Genomic DNA, 19,923 nt, shown 5'->3' on the forward strand with positions numbered 1-19,923 from the left:
ATGAAATTGTAATTTGTAATAATAATGTGACATACCTTATTTTTATTTGTTGAAGACCTTTCTCTAAATAGATTGTGCAACACTTTTGACAAGCAAAAATCATTGCACAATCTACACATATATCAAAGTTAGAAAATAGAACATATTATAAATACAATCACAATAATGAAAGTAATAAAGCATTGTACTAAAAGCCATTAATATTATCTATTTGTCAAATAAAAACACAAATATAATCAAATAAAAATACTATAGTTTACTACATCAATTAAGAGTCAAATCTCAAACACAAACATAAACCAAGCAAGCATAGAGATAAAATCTATAATTCCAAATCTTAAAACACAATAATGAGCATCCATCCTTCCTAAATGAAAGTAGATAAATAAATATAAAAAAAAAAATTTAAAAAGAAAGTTCAAAACCAATCCACTACAAACACATTATGCCACAAAACATTGCTTTTTTGCCTAATTCCTTGGCAAGCCCTCCATTAGCCAAGCATCGTCATCCTCATTTCATTGTTGCTTGTGCCAACTCCACCACTTTGAGCATTAGATCTATCATCCACGTTGACATCACCAAGTGATCCAAGGTAAATTCTCATCTCCAACCTCTATGACCACATCATCCTCGTCATCTTCTACAATAGTTATAACAAAATTAATAAATAATCAATTTAATAATAACAAAAACATTGTTATATAATATTGAAATAATTAATTACTAACCATCACGTAAACCATGACATTACCTCTTATTTTGTGGAGTCGAACTTTCTTGATAAAGCATTTGTTCCAACTCATCAAAATCAGGAAGAGGAGGCTCTTCTTCATCTTCAACAATCCAAAACTCTATTTTGTCAATACTTTCAATGTCAACCGGATCATAGTTCTTCATTTTGTTGAAATGCCTATAATTTTCACTTAAAAGTAAAACTACTTGAATAAATATTTTATTAGTAAATGCATGACAAGGTAAATGGTTCATTTACCTATTCTTCAACCGTAAATTATAATAAATGTATACAAGATCATTAAGCCTTTGATGCTCTAATCTATTCCTCTTCTTCGTATGTATACCCTCAAAAACACTCCAATTCCTTTCACATCCAGAAGAGCTACTAGTTTGGCTAAGAATTCGAATAGCCAACTTTTGCAAATTTGGAGCACTATGGCCAAATAACCTCCACCATTCATTTTATTATTAAAAGAAAAGAAAAAATAAATAAATTAGATCTAATATTGTACTTAAAGAATTATTAAGCAATCACAATGAAAAAAATCAAATATAATAAATAATTTTACCTGGTTGTGTTGTCTTGGACGTAATAGTAGCAAGCTCTCTTCCAAAATTTTCTAATTGATCTCGAAACAATCTTGCTTCATCCAAGAGTTTTGTCTTGCTACATGTAGCTTTTGTTTCTATCATATCAAGCACACTTGCCATAACTTTTGATTTTTTGCAAAATGATGATTGATCATATTGAAAAGCCGGATTTAACCAATAAGCCGCAACATGGATATTTTTGCGTAATGCCCTATTCTAAAGATCTTTGATAATACTTATATAAGACTTGTACAATCTTTTTTTCTTCATGAAAACATTTTTAATTGCTATTCTTGCCCTATACATGCCCACATATACATATTCCATTGAAGGTTTTTTTATCTCCATCAACAATACGCAACAATCTTATGAGTGGCTCAACAATCTTAACAATGATCAAGCAATCATTTGAAAACTTACTGTCTAAAATGATAGCAACAACTTCTTTTGCTTTTTTATCTTTTGCATGCCTTGAATCGACAAAATCCTTACTTGTCACTAAGGCTTTCAAAACATGCATATGTTTTTGAATACTATGCAATGCAATGAAAGTAGTGGCAAAACGAGTTGCTCCTGGGCGCACAATTTCAGTCCATCCCTTCATTTTCCTCAACCATGCTATCAACCATGGGCTATTGTAAATAAATCTTGTCACGCTCTAGAGGCAAGCTCTTTCACATGATTCAGCTTGGAAATATCACTTAACACTAAGTCCAAACAATGTGCCACACAAGGAGACCAATTAATATTCTTGTAAGTTTGACTAACAAGTCTTCCGACAGCAACATAATTTGCCCCATTATCTATCACCATATGCACAATATTGCTCACTTCCACCCACTCAATAATTTTTTCAAACAATTTAAAAAGAAGAGAAGCATTTTTTACAACGTCAGACGCATCAATAGATTTAACAAAAATGATTTCTCTAGGGCAATAGATAAGAAAATTAATGAGAGTTCTATGTCTACCATCAGTCCAGCCGTCACCCATAATTGTACATCTAGTATCAGCCCAAGTACTCTTTATAGAGTCAATAAACAATTGAAGCTCTTTCTTTGAGTCATTCAATAAAGGAACTTGAACTTCATGGTAGGTAAGAACTTTATATCCTGGACCAATGGCGATTATAGCATCAAACATGGGCTGAAAGTATATGGAATTGACAACATTCATTGGAACACATGTATCATACAAAATTTTTGCCACAATCATATGTGCCCTATGTACAGCTTCTTTTGTTGCAAGGGCACTTTTGATAGTTGGTTGAGAGCCCGGAATGGTCCTTGGTGCAAAAAAATTATCAATGTTTGCAGGTTCCTTTTCTTTTTCTCTCTGTGTCATTATTGTTTTACTTTTATTCCTACTACCACCACCTTCATTAATTAAGATGCCCTTATTACATTGTGGAATTATTTCTTCAATTTCAGCATCATCTTCAAATTCGAAAACAGCTTGACCAAAGGGATTAGATTCCTCACTTCTTTTATTTTTCTCAGTAATTGCTTTCAAAGCTTCTTCCATTCAATACCTAGCATCACCTGGAACTTTCTAACATGGCCTAACCTCACCAGACTTTCACGTAAGATGCTGCTTCATTCTATTAATCCCTCCACCTTTGATAGTTTTCGCACAATACAAACATGTTAAAGTTTTTTTTCACATCGGGAGCTTGCCCCTCAGTTACATGGTCCCATGCTGGATCATATTAACCTCTTGTTAATGATGGGGTATTAGAGTGTGCTATTGAATTATGGCCAGATGAATCCATTTCATCTAAAACAACACTATATAATACATTTAGTAATATTTGAAATCATAAATTTAGTATAAAAAAATAGCATGAAATCAGAATTTTATTATCATGTATCTAACAGCTACGAAAACAAAAACAAAAGCTTGGAATTGTATAATTAGATGAAAGATTATATATATATATATATATATTATTTCCAATTCTCAACAACCAAGCAGAGTAACAATTAGGATGATAAAGGTCACTAGCTCTGATGAATAATATTCGAAATGCAATAATTAAGTCAAGAATCATATAAACCAATTACAGAAGTCATTTCCAATATTATTCAATTGATTGTAAAAAGATAGCAGTCAATTGTGAATTTCTGTTCTAACATTTTATTTTGTCCCATTACAGGGACTCAGCTGAGAGATTGAGAAGCCTAACCAGAATCGACAAGACAGGGCCAAATCTGTTGAAGAATTCAAGCATAATTTTTTTTTTTTGTTTCAGTTGCAATTGAGCCTACGATGGTGGCCTCATCATTCCCAAAGAACAAATCAACAACCACTGCCAACATTAAGCATTTCAGGAAAAATTTAAATCAAGCAAGCATTTACAGCAATAGACAGAGAGATAAATTCATATATATTCGTAATGAAAAGCCAAGATAACTCGAACCCACATTGTAAAAAACTAAACTAAGAATTACCTAGAAAATAAAATTTCATCATAAACAAACAAAAAAGAAGAGAAAGCTCTACTCACACCAGAAATCAATGGACTCTCTTCGATAAAAAAAAAAAAAAAAAAAAAAACCCAAAAAAAAAAAAACCCAAACAAAAAAAGAAAAATCGAAGAGGAAGATAAAGGGGAAAGAAACAGAGACCATATTTGCCACAGCAGCAGAAGAGGAAGAGAAGGGGGAGAGAAAGAGAATAGTTACCAACTTACCAACAAAACAGAGCAGTAGTAGAGGTTGTCGAAGTACTCACCGGTTTTGTGTCCTCTGTTCACCAAAAATCTGCAGAGAGAAAATGAGATTTCAAGCCAAAACCAACAACACCCTTTTGAGAGAGAGATAAGCTGAAGAACAACCCTTATGTAGTAGCCCTAGAATTTGGGATTTTTTCAGTACTTGCTATATATAAGTGCACCAAACCCAGCCGGTTCCTCATAACCCGTCTGGGTCACTAATTTTGCCGGTTCAACCGACGGGCCGTACGGTTCTCTCATTTAACAGCGGTTTTGATCCTACTCCGGGTTTATAGGGTTTGTCGGACCAGAACTAGGCCAGGTTCCCAGTTCTCAGTTCAACCGGTTCAACCGGCCGGTCCGGTCCGGGTTTGTAAACCTTGAGCCCAGCTTGGGCTTGGATAGTCATTTTGAAGTTCGGCCTGGTCCATGAGCCCGGCTCACCTGGCCCGACCCGTGGTCTAACCCATCAGCCTGCTCAATGCCCACTCAAAACCCGACTCGAGGCCTAGTGCCATTTTTTTTTATGGAAAAGAATAAAATTTTGATAAAAAAATTAGAAGAAAAATTTTTTTTTGTTCAGGCCCAACCCTCTAGCCACCCAAGACTTAAATACCCCTAGGCATTCCTAGACTTGGGCCTAATTTTCTAGTCTATGGGCCGGCCCGAACCGACCTGAATTTTGGCTAGAGCCCGCATGGCCCAACAAGGGTCCTGATAGCCAAATTTACACCCCTAGTTAGAAGCGGCTATGTTTTAGAGAACTTTGAAAATGGCTTATATAGGTTTTTTAGTTATTTTTTTACTATCTTTTTTATTTTTGGTGTTTTTTAGAAGGTGAAAAAAAATGTTTGGAATAATTTTTAATTGAATAAATAGTTTAAAAAAATAATTAATTAATATTTATAATGTGATATTTTAACCCTTTTTTTAATTCTTTTAATCTTTTTTGCGACTTTTTAATATTTTTAATCAAAAATTATATTTCCCAAACTAACCCTAAAATGCAGTGTCGTGCAAGTTGCAAGCATAGATCGTACCAGCACCAAAAGTTTGTTGCACAGCCACAACATTTGTATCTTGCAAGTTGCAAGCATAGATTGTCTCAGCACCATACAACATCCACTTTCATAATCTGTATCCTCTATGTGGATCTCTACCGAAACTTCTATTCATATTACAAACAGGGAAAATCTATGGTGTGGGCCTTTTAAGAATGCATATCATACCTATCTTATTATAAATTTACGTAATTTTATCATGAAAATTAATAATATTAATCATAAAATATGTAATTTCGTCATAAATTAGTATAATAAAATGTTAAAAATTTTATATTTGATGTTATGAAAGTTTGTGACTTGGTTACGACATTTTTTATTACGTCAGTTTATGACAAGCTTACGCATTTTGTAATTAATATTACAAAATTTTGTGATAAATTAAAGCTAATTTATAATAGGGTGCATATCTATACCCTTAACAGGGTGTAGACTATAGGGTTTCCTTACAAACATGAGTAATTATATTAAATAGACCATTAGTCTAATAATAGTTAAAAATTCAACAATCATCAAATCTAACAATCAATTGCCAAACTCAAGCTCAATCATCACTAATAGCTACATACAACTCCGTGATACTCTATTTGGATTGAGGGTTTTAATGAGAAAAGAAAAAAATTGAGAGAACGTGGTTTATCATCACTTGTTTAGATAATTAATGAGGTGAGTAATGGTAAGAAATGAAGAGAAATGATAAGAAAGACAAATCATGCCAAACTCAAGTTTTGTTTCTTGCCAAAAGTTGTGAGATTTGGTGAGAAATCAAAATTTCTCTTTACAAAAAGTTTATAATACCTAAATTACTCCTCTAAATACAAAGTAAATAAAATAAAAAAGACACAAGTATATTCTTTAAATTGTTATCGTCCAAACAATAAAATGAAAAATTACAATCATTTTTTTTTAATCTTTTCTCACCTAAATAAAAAATTCTAATTATTTTTTTTCTCATCTCATTTCACGATCCAAATAGAGTGTAAACGAGTGGAGAATAATTAGACGAAATTTTGGCATTGCAGCAGAGATTTGGGCAATTAAGGATGGATTCAGCTTAGTGGGTCGAAGGGTTTAATGAAATTAAATTATCCCAATCTCTTACATCAGGTCCATGGCCTGTTCTAGGGAAAAATTATTTTTTACTCTTTGGGACATGATATTGTATTTCACCATGATTTTTATTGATTAAGATAGTAAAATATATATTTTTTATATTTTTTAAGAGATAATTGAACACTTATTTTTCAATAAATAATGTAAAATAATACTTTAAGATCACCAAATTACTTCTCGTTTCTTGGGCAATGGCCTATCTTCATGGGTCTCTCTATATTGCCTACATATTTGGGTCACTATCTGTTTTTTTGGGCGCCTTATAATCTATGCAACTGGACAGGGCACATGAAAAGAAGACAACAAATTTAATGAATCCAACTAATACATGTGAAAACAATCGGCAGTACTACATGAACCAATTAGTGTACTAACTAGTGTACTAATACTAGTTACGATATTGTTATTGACCCTACTCATTAATCACATTACAAATATCAAAAACCTCTTAAATTATGCCACATCATTAATTAATACGCTAGTTAGTATACTAATTGATGCATATAGTATTATTCGAGAACAATATAAGGTTTGGTAGAAGTTATTTTTGTATTTTTAGAATAAAGTTATATAACGCTTTAATTTGATAGTTATTGATCTAAATAGTACAATTAATAGTTATTGATTTAAATAGTAGAATTCAATAAGATCGGACTGTTAATAAATCACAGCCAACATGGACTCTACCCTTAATGAGTCCAATGCTTCATATTGGGCCTAGTGCAGTTCATAATCCGAGCTTGTCAAGAACCCAACAACTACTGGTTCAGGTTGGGTTTCCTCCATTTCTTCAAAACGGCCCACCAATATCCTCACTCTACCTTTTTTCTATTATTTTTTTATAGGAAAAAAAAATATATAAGAAAATAAAAGAAAAATAAATAGAACCAATCTCCTCTGGAGGCCAAATACTAGACCATTTACTCCTATCATGATCTGCCACACATTTCATTTCGATTAATTTATTTCATTCATTTTTTAATAAGTCACTTCTTTTAAAATAAAATAAAAATAAAATTAATGACCTTTTTTTAACATTATGTCAAAATCTTTTTATTTTCCCAATCTGTCTTGTCAAGACGAATTTAAAATAATTTTTTTTAAAAAAAAATTGAAAAGCCAAAAAAGTCTACTCTTTTTTACTTATTTTTGTCTTTTCTGAATTCTTTTTTTATTTTTTTAATTTTTTAATTTTTTGATTCGTCTTGTCGAGTTGAATATAAAAGTCTACAACTTTTTAGATTTTTTGACCCAAAAAAATTCACTAAAGATGAAAATAGGCCCAAAAAAAGTTAAAAAATAAGCAAACTCCAAACCACTAATGTGTGTATTAGTTTTATCATTTCTTTTTATAAAAATAGATGATAAATATAATTTAAAAAATAGGCCATTTATTTTTTTAAACAAGGACAATAAAAGACTCTGATTTTTGGATCAATATTATTTTTTTTAGCATTGCTATTAATAGTTAGGCATATTTTATAGAGATCCAATGATAGTTTAAAAGATGAGATGATGGTTGTGCCAAAAAAAAATAAAACAAGCATTGGAGCAAATGATTTTTAATTCTTGACATTTTTATATTGTAATGTGACCAAAATTTGGCAATGACATGCAAAATTTGCCAATTAGTATTAAAGATGCCCTTAATTATTAATAAACGTGTTTTATCATAAACATGTTTATATTTTATATTTATTATCTGATGTGGTACAATTACAGTTGTTAAATATTATTGAGACTCATGTAGCATCATCAATTGTAAAAATATTATGTATTTACAGCATCAGACAATTTAAAAAAAATATGTTATGTGTAGCATTACTTTTTATTTTACTGGTAAATTCCAAATACATCTTTAAAATATAAATTGTTTCATGTGGTCTTAGAAGTTACGTCCCACCTCTTAAATTTTTTTAATTTCAAAATAAACAACCCCTTTTATTAATAAATCATTAAGTCAATTAACAGTTTTTGATGATGTCACATTTTTATTTCAATTAATAATTCATATAATTTTATTATTATATACGAGAGCAGTTAATGTGCCAAAGGTTAGGTGTGTACTTAATCCTTTATCTCCCAAACACATATTAATGTGTACTAATTAGGCATTGCTTTTATGCGAGAGCAGTTAAGAATTTTATTTTTTTAATTAACTCAATTAAATAAAAATTTTTGATAATAAAGTATTTGTAATTTTTCAAACTGTAAGAGACAATCAGTATTTTAAACAAAATTCAAAAGATATATTTGTAATTTATCTTTATTTTAATATAGGGTAAGAGAATATTATAATAAGCTTAGACTTAAGTCCATCATATGTTTACTCACCGGATAAGATTCTTTCCAGTCTACTGTGTAGACTGGACTGTGTTGTTTAGATCTATGGAGTCCGCCACAGGTCCTATTTGGATACTCTTAATCTGGCAATATACAAAACTTGTGAAGTATTTTATGTTTGTAAAAAATTATGTTGATCGGATATCGATAGTTATCTGATCGGACAAGATTTTTGTCAACAATTTATCTTGATAATTATATTTACCGTTAACAAAACTATGATTTGATCAAGTGACTATCGATATCTGATTACTGTAATTTTTTGCAGTAGTGAAGTACTCGACAAGTTATATACATTTAACAATTCAGATTATCAAAACAAGATCCGTGATGAGTTCTCACGGATCCAATAACATGTTATAATCTGATCTCGAACCGAAAAGAAACCTGCCCCTCACTCATCTCATTAAATATTACTGATACATTAATTCACTAATGAATTATTGTGAAAATACACTTGTTTGAACTAAAGCGAGAACATTACACTTGACCATATTTTACTTGCCTAAAATCTCTGAGTGAGCAACACATTTGTTTTGACTTTTGTAACTAATGTTCTTCAACATTTATTCAGTGAAGAAATTTTATATAAGTAAAGAAATTTTATATTATTATTATATGTTTGGAATAAAGATGTTTGTTTGATTCCTTTGACAGCTTTCACCATGTGGATGTTTAGCTAGCTTTTAGTAGAGGATGACTTTTGGTCAAACTTGGCTTTTTATTCAGTTTGATTACTTGAAATCATTACCATGGTAAATAGGACAAGTAACAAAACATGGAAGAACTTTCCACATCAAGTAAAAGGGTTCGTGAAGGTATTACATCTCATTCCAATTTCAAATAAAAAGAATATTTTAAATTAAGAGTTAAAAAAATTTAAATAAAAGAATAATAGGAGAAGTAGTGTTTCTAATTTCAATTTTGAGGGTTAAACATTTCGAACTACAAAGTGGCAAAACAAGCTTTGGGGAGAGGGTTTGGGGAATTTTTGAGCTAAAATAGCCAAAAAAAAAGTAAAATTAATTTTTTAACTCAATAAGACAGAACATCACATCTAACTCATAATTTCTATATTTTTTCTCTAGTAAGAAAGTCAAAAAAATCAAAAGCCCTTCCCAACTCAGACTTTTCAGTCCTACGCTAAAATAGTCAAAAAAATTAAAAAACTAAAAAATCAACCCACTTCCCAAACCATACCTCATTTTTTTTTAGACAACAAAATTTCACTTTTCTTATGACATTGAAATTTCACTTTTATTTTATTTTTTATAAATAAAACTAAAATGAGTACACTTCCTTTACAACAAAACTCAAGACATATTTAAAATACAAAATATCGTTGCCACTAACAAAAATTGCTTGGGTCTGGGCCCGGGCCTGGGTCATAATTTTGAAAATCGACTCGAGGTCCAATCAGCTCAAGGTTCAGTGTTTTTTTTAGTGAAAAATAATAAAATTTTAGTGAAAAAAAAAATATATATATATATATATTGTCAGTCCTGTCCAAGGTCCAAATACCACTGGGCCTAATTTTTTGGCCTGTGATCCGGCCCGATCCAACCCTAATTTTGACAAGAACTCGCAAGGCCCGATATGGAATGGGCCGTGCCGGACTAGATTTACACCCCTAGGTTTACTTGCTTTTATGGATCTGTTGTTAATTGTTCGTCTCTCTAGTCACTCACTATTAACAATCATTTGTTAACATCATAGTTGTTATACATGCAATCGATATATTCACAAATTTTTCGTGGATCAACTATTAAACAAAATAAAAATAAACATAAGTTAAACAAAAGGAGAATGTTATTATGCACATCTCTATACCATATGCACTCTTAATTATGTCATTTTTTTTTTCTTTAGTTATGACAAATTTTCATCTTTTAATTATGATATTATTTTGAGATTTTTAGTTATGCCTCATTGGTGTTTAGTTATGATTTTTTTTAGTTAAAGAAATTATAAAGTTATACAATTTTATTATATAATTATAAGATGTATATAATACACACCATTTAAGAGATATGTATTATATTTTTTCCCTAAACAAAATCGTCCATAATAAACAAAAAAAAAAAGGTGTGCTGAAGTCCAAAATTTTTTTTATTTTATTTTATTTAAAAGGACCTTATCCATTAAAAACTAGAAATTTTCACCAAATTCTTAAATTTATAGGAAAATTTACCATAAATTCTATATGAGAAATGTTTATTTATTTAATTCTAAGAGTTTTTTTATAAATTAATTAGTCATTTTTGTTTTAAAAAGTTGTATTTATTTGACTTGGTGTCATTTGAGTTTAAATGAATGGCTTTTTATGATTTATTTTTTTAATTTTCTGATTCATTTTTTGTATGAAAATGGAAATGTGAGATGTGAAAGATTCTTTTTTTGGAGGGATTGGTGGCTAAAGTGTTGGTTGTTGAGCGTGAAAATTTTTATTTAGTGTGATTTTCTAGTGTTACATTGGAGTGTTATATTAAAGTGCTATGTTTGGAAAAAAAATATACTAAGAAGTTTTTGTGTATTATATTGATTGAAGTGTTACATTTGAAAAAACATATACTAAGATTTTTTTTTTGAAATATTATGTTGTTACGTTTAACGAAAATATACTACGGAATTTTTTAGTGTGCTACATTGGAGTGTTACGTTTGGAAAAAGTACATTAACGAGTTTTTGCATATTACTTTGATTAGAGTGTTATGTTTGGAAAAAGTACACAAATGAGTTTTTTTAGAATGTTACGTTGTTATGTTTAAAATAAGTACACTAAGGAGTTTTGTGTGTTATACTGATTACAGTGTTACGTTTGGAAAAAGTATACTAGGGAATTTTTTTGAAATGTTACATTATTACAATTAAAAAAAGTACATTGAAATGTTACGTTTGAAAAAAATATACTATGAAGTTTCTTTTAGAATGCTATGTTATTACGTTCAAAAAAAGTACACTAAGGAGTTTTTTACTGTGCTATATTGAAGTGTTGCCTTTGAGAAAAGTACATACAGGAGTTTTTGTGTATTATATTGATTGGAGTGTTGAGAAAAGTACACTACAGAATTTTTTTATGTGTTATATTGAAGTGTTTAAAGTGTCATATTTGGAAAAAATATATTAAGAAATTTTTTGAAGTGTTACGTTTAGTAATTTCAACATTATGAGAGAATTCACATTTATCCTTCAGTACATAACACACGTGCGTTTATGCTTGGCTCTTGATATAATTCACACTGGAATGAGACTTTTGGGTTTATAAGAAAAAAAGATGTCCAAACAATTAACGAAATCATTATTTGAGATTTATTAATATTTCACTCAAATTTATAATAACAAATATGAATAAATTACATTGTTTGGAATGATATAAATAAGTATATTTTTTGACTTTTTACGAAAAGATGTGTAGAAAAATAGAGAGATAATATGACCTAAAAAAGATAAAAAGTGCATTTATATAGCACACCCCAAACTGCTTACAAAATGATGTATTAAAAATTAAGTACAATAATTTTATTTATTTATTTTTTAAGAACTATGGCGTGGTTTAGGATGTTATAAATAAGAGTATTTTTTGATTTTTTATAAAAAAAAATGTGTAGAAAATTAAAAAAAAAAAGTGGTTAAAAAGTAGAGAAAATATATTGATAAATATTGATTGATATGATCTAAATAAATATATGTATATAAAAAAATGTACTTTTTAAGTTCTTCTCAAACACCTACATAGGACTGATTTGTCATACCTCAAAAAAGTCAAAAAATCAAAAAATTATTAAAAAAGTTACAAAAATATCGCTATTCACAAAAAAAAAAAAAAAAAAATTACAAAAAAGTACAACTCACATGTCACGTGAGTTGTACTTTAGCTGCCCACCGTTTATACAAAGGAAATAGGCGGAGAAGCAAACAAGATAGTGTTGTTCGGCCCGTGGGGAGTTATCACGGGTCCTGTTTTGATAATCTGAATCGTTTAATATATAGAATTCGTCGAGTAATATATAGCTGTAAAAAATCACGTCGATCATATCACTAACTACATGATCAAATCAGTTTTGTATAAAAAATGGATGGTGTTATAGTTAACAGTTGACAAAAAACTAATCCAATCAGATAACTTTCGATATCCGATTAACGCGCTTTTCTACAAGCATATAGTACTTAATGAGTTTTACATATTAAATGGTTCTAATTAACAAAACGAGACCTGTAGTGGGCCCCCACGGGCCGAACAACACCATCCACTTCAATGCCCGAAAAAGAGGCAAGCTTTTCTCATACACTACTCTGTCCACCGTATTACCTACTCTGCCTAAGCTTCTCTTATATACTAATTTATATAATTTTTTAATATATATTTTTTCATAAATAGTTAAAAAATTATTTCAAATAATTATATTTTTTTTCTTAATTTTTTAAATTAAAAAATTAAAAAATATATTTATTTAAAACACCCCCAAACAATTCATTTTACAAGCGGAAAAAGATAAGAAAAAGGGCAAACGCAACCCCAGTCGAACCAGCCACACAAAAAGAGCTAAACAAATCACACCCAAACACACACCAGAAAATAAGGGGAAAAAATGGCATTAACTTCTTTACATATGGATCTCCAGTCCTGTGTGGGTAAAAATCTGACCACACTGCCCGTTTAGTGATCAGCAGCTAAGCACCGGCAGAATAGATGGCTCCAGCAACCTGTAACAGAAAAGAAAAGCTCCGGCGGTGGTTCTTCCACCCGGGGGCACTCCGACGATCAAGTCAGTATGATTCTCAAGGATAATCAAGTATTAAACTGAATACTCAAAGTATGAATTACATACCTTAGACCCACGGGGGTGCCTCTCTTTTATAATATACTCAATCCAAGTCCAACTAGAAGTACGACTTCTATGAACTCCAATCTTAGTGCTTACTCTGGACTCTTTAAGAGATAGAGATAAACTCCCTAAGAGCTTTATCCTTATCTTAACTAAGTCCCCTCTTTGCCTTAGGACTCTTGTCCCTTATCTTCGGACTCCGACATCTTCGGAGATGACCTCGGCTTCTCCGAGATTACCTCGGCTTAACTACCAGGGCACGTGGCACTTCGGCTGACACGTCGGCGTCACCATGCCACGTGTTGGTATTCAAAAAATATGTCCCCACAACTGCCCCCTAGGTTCTATTACCTCGGCATTCTGAGGTGATGGAACCTATTCCGAATTTTTTGTCACTTCCTTTCTGAATAATGGCTCAAGAAGACTGCTTTGCCAAGATTATCTTCTTTCAGCCGACGTGTTCTCTTCGGAGAACGAGGCTTCGGTCGTACTCCCCTATGCACATGAGCTGTCATTCATGTCTAACTGTTTCTCCCACGTGTTTCGTCTTTGTTTGAGCGTGTCAGTGACGCGCCTGGAAGCTGTCTGTTCGTTCGTCTGCGCCGTCTGACGCGTGCGTTACCCTAGGCGCAATAATTGCCCTATTTTTGCCGCCGTTTCAAATTTTTGACAAAACTTCTTTTGCCTCTATCTTTTCTTCACTTTTTCTTTTCATCTTCTTTACTCTTTCTCTTCCGAAAGCTCGTTCTTCCTCTTCAAATCTGCCATTGCTTCAATTTCTTCTCTGGAACTGTTCTTAGTCCCGTATTTCTTGCAAAGCCTTTTTTGCTGTCGCAACTGGTTTCTGGGTTCGACGAGTATTGCCTTGGCTTCACTTCTCCTGGTAAGTCCCCTTCCTTTAATTTCTTTCATTCTCTTTATGCGCTATTGTCAGTCTGTTGCCATTACTGATCTTACTCGAGGTCTGGGATTTATTTGTATTTTGAATTTTGTGGCTATATTTTGAACCTCTATGCTTTTCCATCATTCTTTTCGCCGCTGTTCTTGATTTTTTCCTGTACCTCTATTGTTTCTGAAAATTATACCTCTGTTCTTGAATCTGAAACCTCGTTTTTGTTTTCTCTTTTTTGTATCTGCCCCAGATCTGTGCCCCCGATCTTTATCTTAATAGTTCGTAGATTTGGGATTTGTCTGTAGAACCCTTAATCTTTAGGGAAACCTTAAAAACGCCCGTCCTCTGAAACATATTCCTCTTAATTTAGGCCGACACAATGGGTATGTGGAGGCACAGGGTAAATACCCCAACAAGTCTTGAATACTTTAGGCAAGAATTCTCTATCCCAGCCGACGTTCATCTTAAGCTGGCTGGGGATAATGACACTATCGTGCCTACAGACCATACAATGCCTTTTCCAGTAGTTGCTTTTATCGAATGTGGACTTCGGCTTCCACTTGATCCCCTTTTTCGTCAAGTTCTCTATTTCTATAAGCTAAACCCCATGCAACTTACTATCAATTCCTATAGGATAATTAATGGTATTATAGCCTTAGCTAGGCAAGAAAACCTCAGAATCACCCTCGCCGACCTTCAATATTGTTATACCATGTGCCCTCTTGATCTGAAGGATAGGGGTTTTGTATATTACCTTAAGCCGAGATCCACTCAGTACAAGATTATAGCCGACCTTCCAGACTCCAACAAGGGGGCTGGAGATGACTATCTTATTGCCTCTGGAAATTGGGAATTTGGCCCAGATGAAGATGTCCACCTTTACCCTCTTCCTCGAACACTTACAGAGGGCAAGAGTAAGAGCCCTGAGTCAACACTTAGTTGTTTTCATTCAACACTTAAATACTTTTGTTGTTTCTGACGTCTGACTCTTTGCAGATCTTCATCAACCACCGAAAAATTTTCGTCAATCCTTCTTCCCAGGACCAGATCTGAGAACACTTCTTGGTCTTCCAATCCTTAAACGAAAAGCCCCAGTATTATTAAACTTTGTCCCCACACACAAATCCATTTTACCCGACGTCCCTCGAAAAAGGAAGAAGAGTCTCTCTCCACCAACAGCCACAACCTTAACTGCTTCTACATCTCGGACAGATCAAGAGTCCACATCTGACCCAGCCGATCTTCCATCAACTTCGGCCCCCTTCTTAATACCAATTCCTGAACGTAAACGCCGACGAAGGCTAGTAAAGACTGCCGAGATGGTTCGTCCGAGGCCTGTCGTCCAAGACCTTCTCGCTGATATTCCAACTGATGCCGAAGCCGCACCGGCGCAATCAACGCTCCCTCCCAAACAAAAGAGAGTAAAAAAGGCTCAGCCTAAGGCCAAGGCTACAGACGCCGAGGCTGAGGATGCTCTGCCGATTTCGAAGCTAGCTGAAAGCAAAAAATCGACCTCTACTTCAACCAAAAGGTCTGCTGAGGGCCAACCCTCAGGATCTACACAAACAAAGAGGCCAAGGTCATCGTCTGCGACGACCTCGGCTTCAAAGAAGCCCGACGTCCCATGGGCCCCTGATCTATCTCTAGAGGACAGGCCTATCATGGCTAGTGAAAGTACTGATGATATCAACGTTGCTGTCGCCCTTAGTACCGCTCTTCTTCTACCGAATGATTTGGAGCGAAATGCCAAGTTCAGTGAGTATGAAAATTACGCTCTGATGCTCCAACACTCTGCCCAAGTAAGTATTTCTATTTGTTTTTGTGTTTTTTCCTTCTGTTTCTTTCTGAGAACACTTTCTGATACTCTTGTTTTTATTCAGGCTATCCAACATGCCCATTCATTTTCAATGCAATCCTTTGAGAATCGTCAAAGATTGGTTGATATGAAGAGGGAAGCAACTTCAATGAAGAGAGAATTAAGGGCCCTTGAAGTAAAAATGAAAAAACTAGAGGATCAAGCCGAGGCTGCAACGAAGAACCAAACCTTAGCTCTTGAAAAGGCCGAAGCTGCTGAGGCCGTTAAAAAAGTAGCTGAAGCCGAGAAAAGGGAGGCCGAGGCTCAGAAGGTCCAAGCGCAAAAAGAACTTCAACAAGCTCTGGCCACCAAGGAGGCCGAAGTCAAGGAGGCCGATGAAAAGGCCTATGCTCAAGGCATGGCCGACGTTGCAGAAGAATACAAACTTCAAGTCAGGCAGGCATGCAACAGGGGATTTTCCCTTGGTTGGATGTCCCTGATAAAGAAGCTTGATCTCCCTGCTGACTCGCCATTGCGCCAAGTTGATGCTAATCTTCTACCATTTCTTCCTCCAAGTCAAGCTGAGGATGAATCAGAGACCGAGGTAGAAGCTGAGGGTGAAGACGAAGAGAAAGATGAAGGTGAAGCCTTGGTGAGAAAACCCAAGGGCGCTACTGAGGCCAAGTCCTTTCCAGCTGAGCAAATTTTAGACTTAACTCAAGATGAAGTGGGTGATGAGGCTGAGGAAGTGCCCAGGGAACCTGTTCAGGGGTGTCCATCATCTGACCTTCTTCTGACTGACAGAAGTCTTGACACAACTTTAGCAGAGATAGATGCCGAAATACGGGCGGAGAAGGTGGCCGAGGATATTCCAGCTGAATCATCCGAGGTTCCAGTTTCTGCTGCTGCTGATGTTCAAGAGTCTTGATTTTCCCTTCTTTCTTTTCTGGATTTTGGACTTTGTTTTTTCTTTTAATTCCTGAACAATGTACGTTCCTTCTTATGGCCGATGTGCCTTTTTCAGTATGTAATTGCAACTGTTCTTGCGATGGATATTTTTGATCTTGTGATGTTCTGTTGCTTGCTTCTGCATAGTTCTATACTTAGAAATTTTTGCATGCTTTCTTTGTGCAATCTTCTCGGGGCTACATACCCTGGGTATAACTGCAAGGCTTTTACTTTGGCAAGATACTGTCCTGCAAACTTTGTATAAATTCTGTGAAGAACTAAACATATACTACTCAATGTATACTTTTGCCATTTTTTTAAGTTTTCAATAAGTATTTAAACAATGATTTCGTTCTAACCTACTTGTAAATTGCTACAAATTTCAACAAGTGTTTAAATAATATACTTAACCTTTGCATCGACCCGTTAATTTTCTGTATACCTCAGCGGGTGATCATACGTCGGTTTAACATAACCTTGTAAATGGCTACAACTTTCAACAAGTGTTAAGCATCTTCTCTAGGGTTCAGACAACCCACATATTGCTATGAGAACTTACGCAATAACCTCGGCCTATCTTCGACTTGTAAATTGCTACAAATTTCAACAAGTGAAGGTAGGGAATCAGCTTGATTCCAACTTGTGAATTGCTACAAATTTCAACAAGTGGATCAAGGAATAACATCGGCTTAACTTCAACTTGTAAATTGCTACAAATTTCAACAAGTGAAGATAAGGAATCATCTTGATTCCAACTTGTAAATTGCTACAAATTTCAACAAGTGGATCAAGGAATTATATCGGCTTAACTTCAACTTGTAAATTGCTACAAATTTCAACAAGTGAAGATAAGGAATCAGCTTGATTCCAACTTGTAAATTGCTACAAATTTCAACAAGTGGATCAAGGAATAATATCGGCTTAACTTCAACTTGTAAATTGCTACAAATTTCAACAAGTGAAGATAAGGAATCAGCTTGATTCCAACTTGTAAATTGCTACAAATTTCAACAAGTGGATCAAGGAATAATATCGGCTTAACTTCAACTTGTAAATTGCTACAAATTTCAACAAGTGAAGATAAGGAATCAGCTTGATTCCAACTTGTAAATTGCTACAAATTTCAACAAGTGGATCAAGGAATTATATCGGCTTAACTTCAACTTGTAAATTGCTACAAATTTCAACAAGTGAAGATAAGGAATCAGCTTGATTCCAACTTGTAAATTGCTACAAATTTCAACAAGTGGATCAAGGAATAATATCGGCTTAACTTCAACTTGTAAATTGCTACAAATTTCAACAAGTGAAGATAAGGAATCAGCTTGATTCCAACTTGTAAATTGCTACAAATTTCAACAAGTGGATCAAGGAATAATATCGGCTTAACTTCAACTTGTAAATTGCTACAAATTTCAACAAGTGAAGATAAGGAGTCAGCTTGATTCCAACTTGTAAATTGCTACAAATTTCAACAAGTGGATCAAGGAATAACATCGGCTTAGTTTGCCTGAGTTTGATATGTCTTCAATAACCATTAATCATACGTGTTGAGAGAATTCTGAAAAGACTTTATTGATAATATCGGCCAAACAATGATGTTTATCTAATGATAGAAGAATTTCAAGTTACAAGTATTCCAAGGTCTGGGTAGTGCTTTGCCCTCATTGTCTTCAAGCCGATATGCTCCATTGCCCAATACTGAAGTAACTCTGTAGGGTCCTTCCCAGTTCGGGCCAAGCTTGCCTTCCCTGGGATCCTTCTTGTTTCCGACGACTTTTCTTAGGACTAAGTCGCCAACTTGAAAATCCCTTGGATTAACCTTCTTGTTGTAAGCTCTGGCAAGCTGTTGCTGGTATACTGCAAGCTGAATTGCAGCATTCTCTCTTCGTTCTTCCAGTAGATCCAGGTCTCGGGCTAAGAGTATGTCATTGGTGCCATTCTCTACTCCCTGGGTTCTGATCCCTGGGATGCCGATCTCCAATGGGATGACTGCTTCTGTGCCATAGGCCATGGCAAAAGGGGATTCTCCCGTTGATCTTCTCGGCGTGGTCCGATATGCCCAAAGTACGTTGGGCAGCTCGTCCACCCACTTTCCCTTTGCTGCTTGGAGCCTCTTCTTTATCCCATCCAGGATTACTTTGTTGGACGCCTCTGCTTGCCCATTACTTTGAGGAAAACTTGGAGTTGAGAAATAGTTTTTGATCTTGAATTTCGCACAGAAGTTTTTGATAAGTTTGCTGTCGAACTGTGTTCCGTTGTCGGCAACTATTGCTCTTGGAATCCCAAATCTGGTGATTATGTTTCGCCAAATAAAATTCTTGACATCCACATCTCGGATTTTGGCAAGAGGTTCTGCCTCTATCCATTTTGTGAAGTAGTCCGTTGCTACCAGTAAATATTTTCTTTGCCCAGTTGCCTGGGGAAGTTGTCCCACCAGATCCATGCCCCATTGGGCAAACGGCCAGGGGCTGGATACTGGGTTTAGGTCGGCAGCTGGCTGATGTATCAAAGGTGCAAACCTTTGACATTGCTCACATCTCTTTACATAGGCTTCGGCATCCTTTTGCATGTAGGGCCACCAATACCCCTGGGTAATGGCCCTATGGGCTAACGATCTGCCCCCGGCATGGCTTCCACAAATTCCTTCATGGATCTCATAAAGAAAATCTTCAACCTGCAAAGGGTGTACGCACCTTAAAAGTGGTCCAGTGAAGGACCTCCTGTAAAGATGGCCTTCCGCTGTTAGGCTGAATCTGGCGGATTTCAGCCTAATTTTATGTGCTTCTTTGTGGTCTTCTGGCAGCTTCCCCTCTTTTAGGAACGCAATGATTGCATCCATCCAGCTTGGTCCAAGGCCCACGCACATTGTTTCTTGTTCGGTGCTCTGTTTATCTATACTT

At 34.3% G+C, this 19,923-nt stretch overlaps 1 protein-coding gene and 1 long non-coding RNA gene across 2 annotated transcripts; one reads left to right on the forward strand and one right to left on the reverse strand.

Moving 5' to 3' along the window:
- Positions 1–210: 210 nt before the first annotated feature.
- LOC145804207 (uncharacterized) lies at positions 211–2,430 on the reverse strand. The gene is made up of 2 exons (XR_014345835.1): positions 755–2,430; positions 211–643 (listed from the first exon to the last, which is right to left on the reverse strand). It is a non-coding gene; the product is annotated as an uncharacterized LOC145804207 (long non-coding RNA).
- A 12,835-nt stretch (positions 2,431–15,265) lies between these two features.
- On the forward strand, positions 15,266–17,375 carry LOC114307070 (uncharacterized). Its single transcript, XM_028252427.2, has 2 exons — positions 15,266–16,076; positions 16,158–17,375. The coding sequence occupies exons 1-2, from the start codon at positions 15,597–15,599 to the stop codon at positions 16,998–17,000; spliced, it is 1,323 nt and encodes a 440-aa protein (XP_028108228.2). The 5' UTR covers positions 15,266–15,596; the 3' UTR covers positions 17,001–17,375.
- Positions 17,376–19,923: the final 2,548 nt, after the last annotated feature.

Source organism: Camellia sinensis, chromosome 12, assembly GCF_055761805.1.
Source record: "Camellia sinensis isolate YWXY chromosome 12, ASM5576180v1, whole genome shotgun sequence".
Taxonomy (NCBI): Eukaryota; Viridiplantae; Streptophyta; class Magnoliopsida; order Ericales; family Theaceae; genus Camellia; species Camellia sinensis.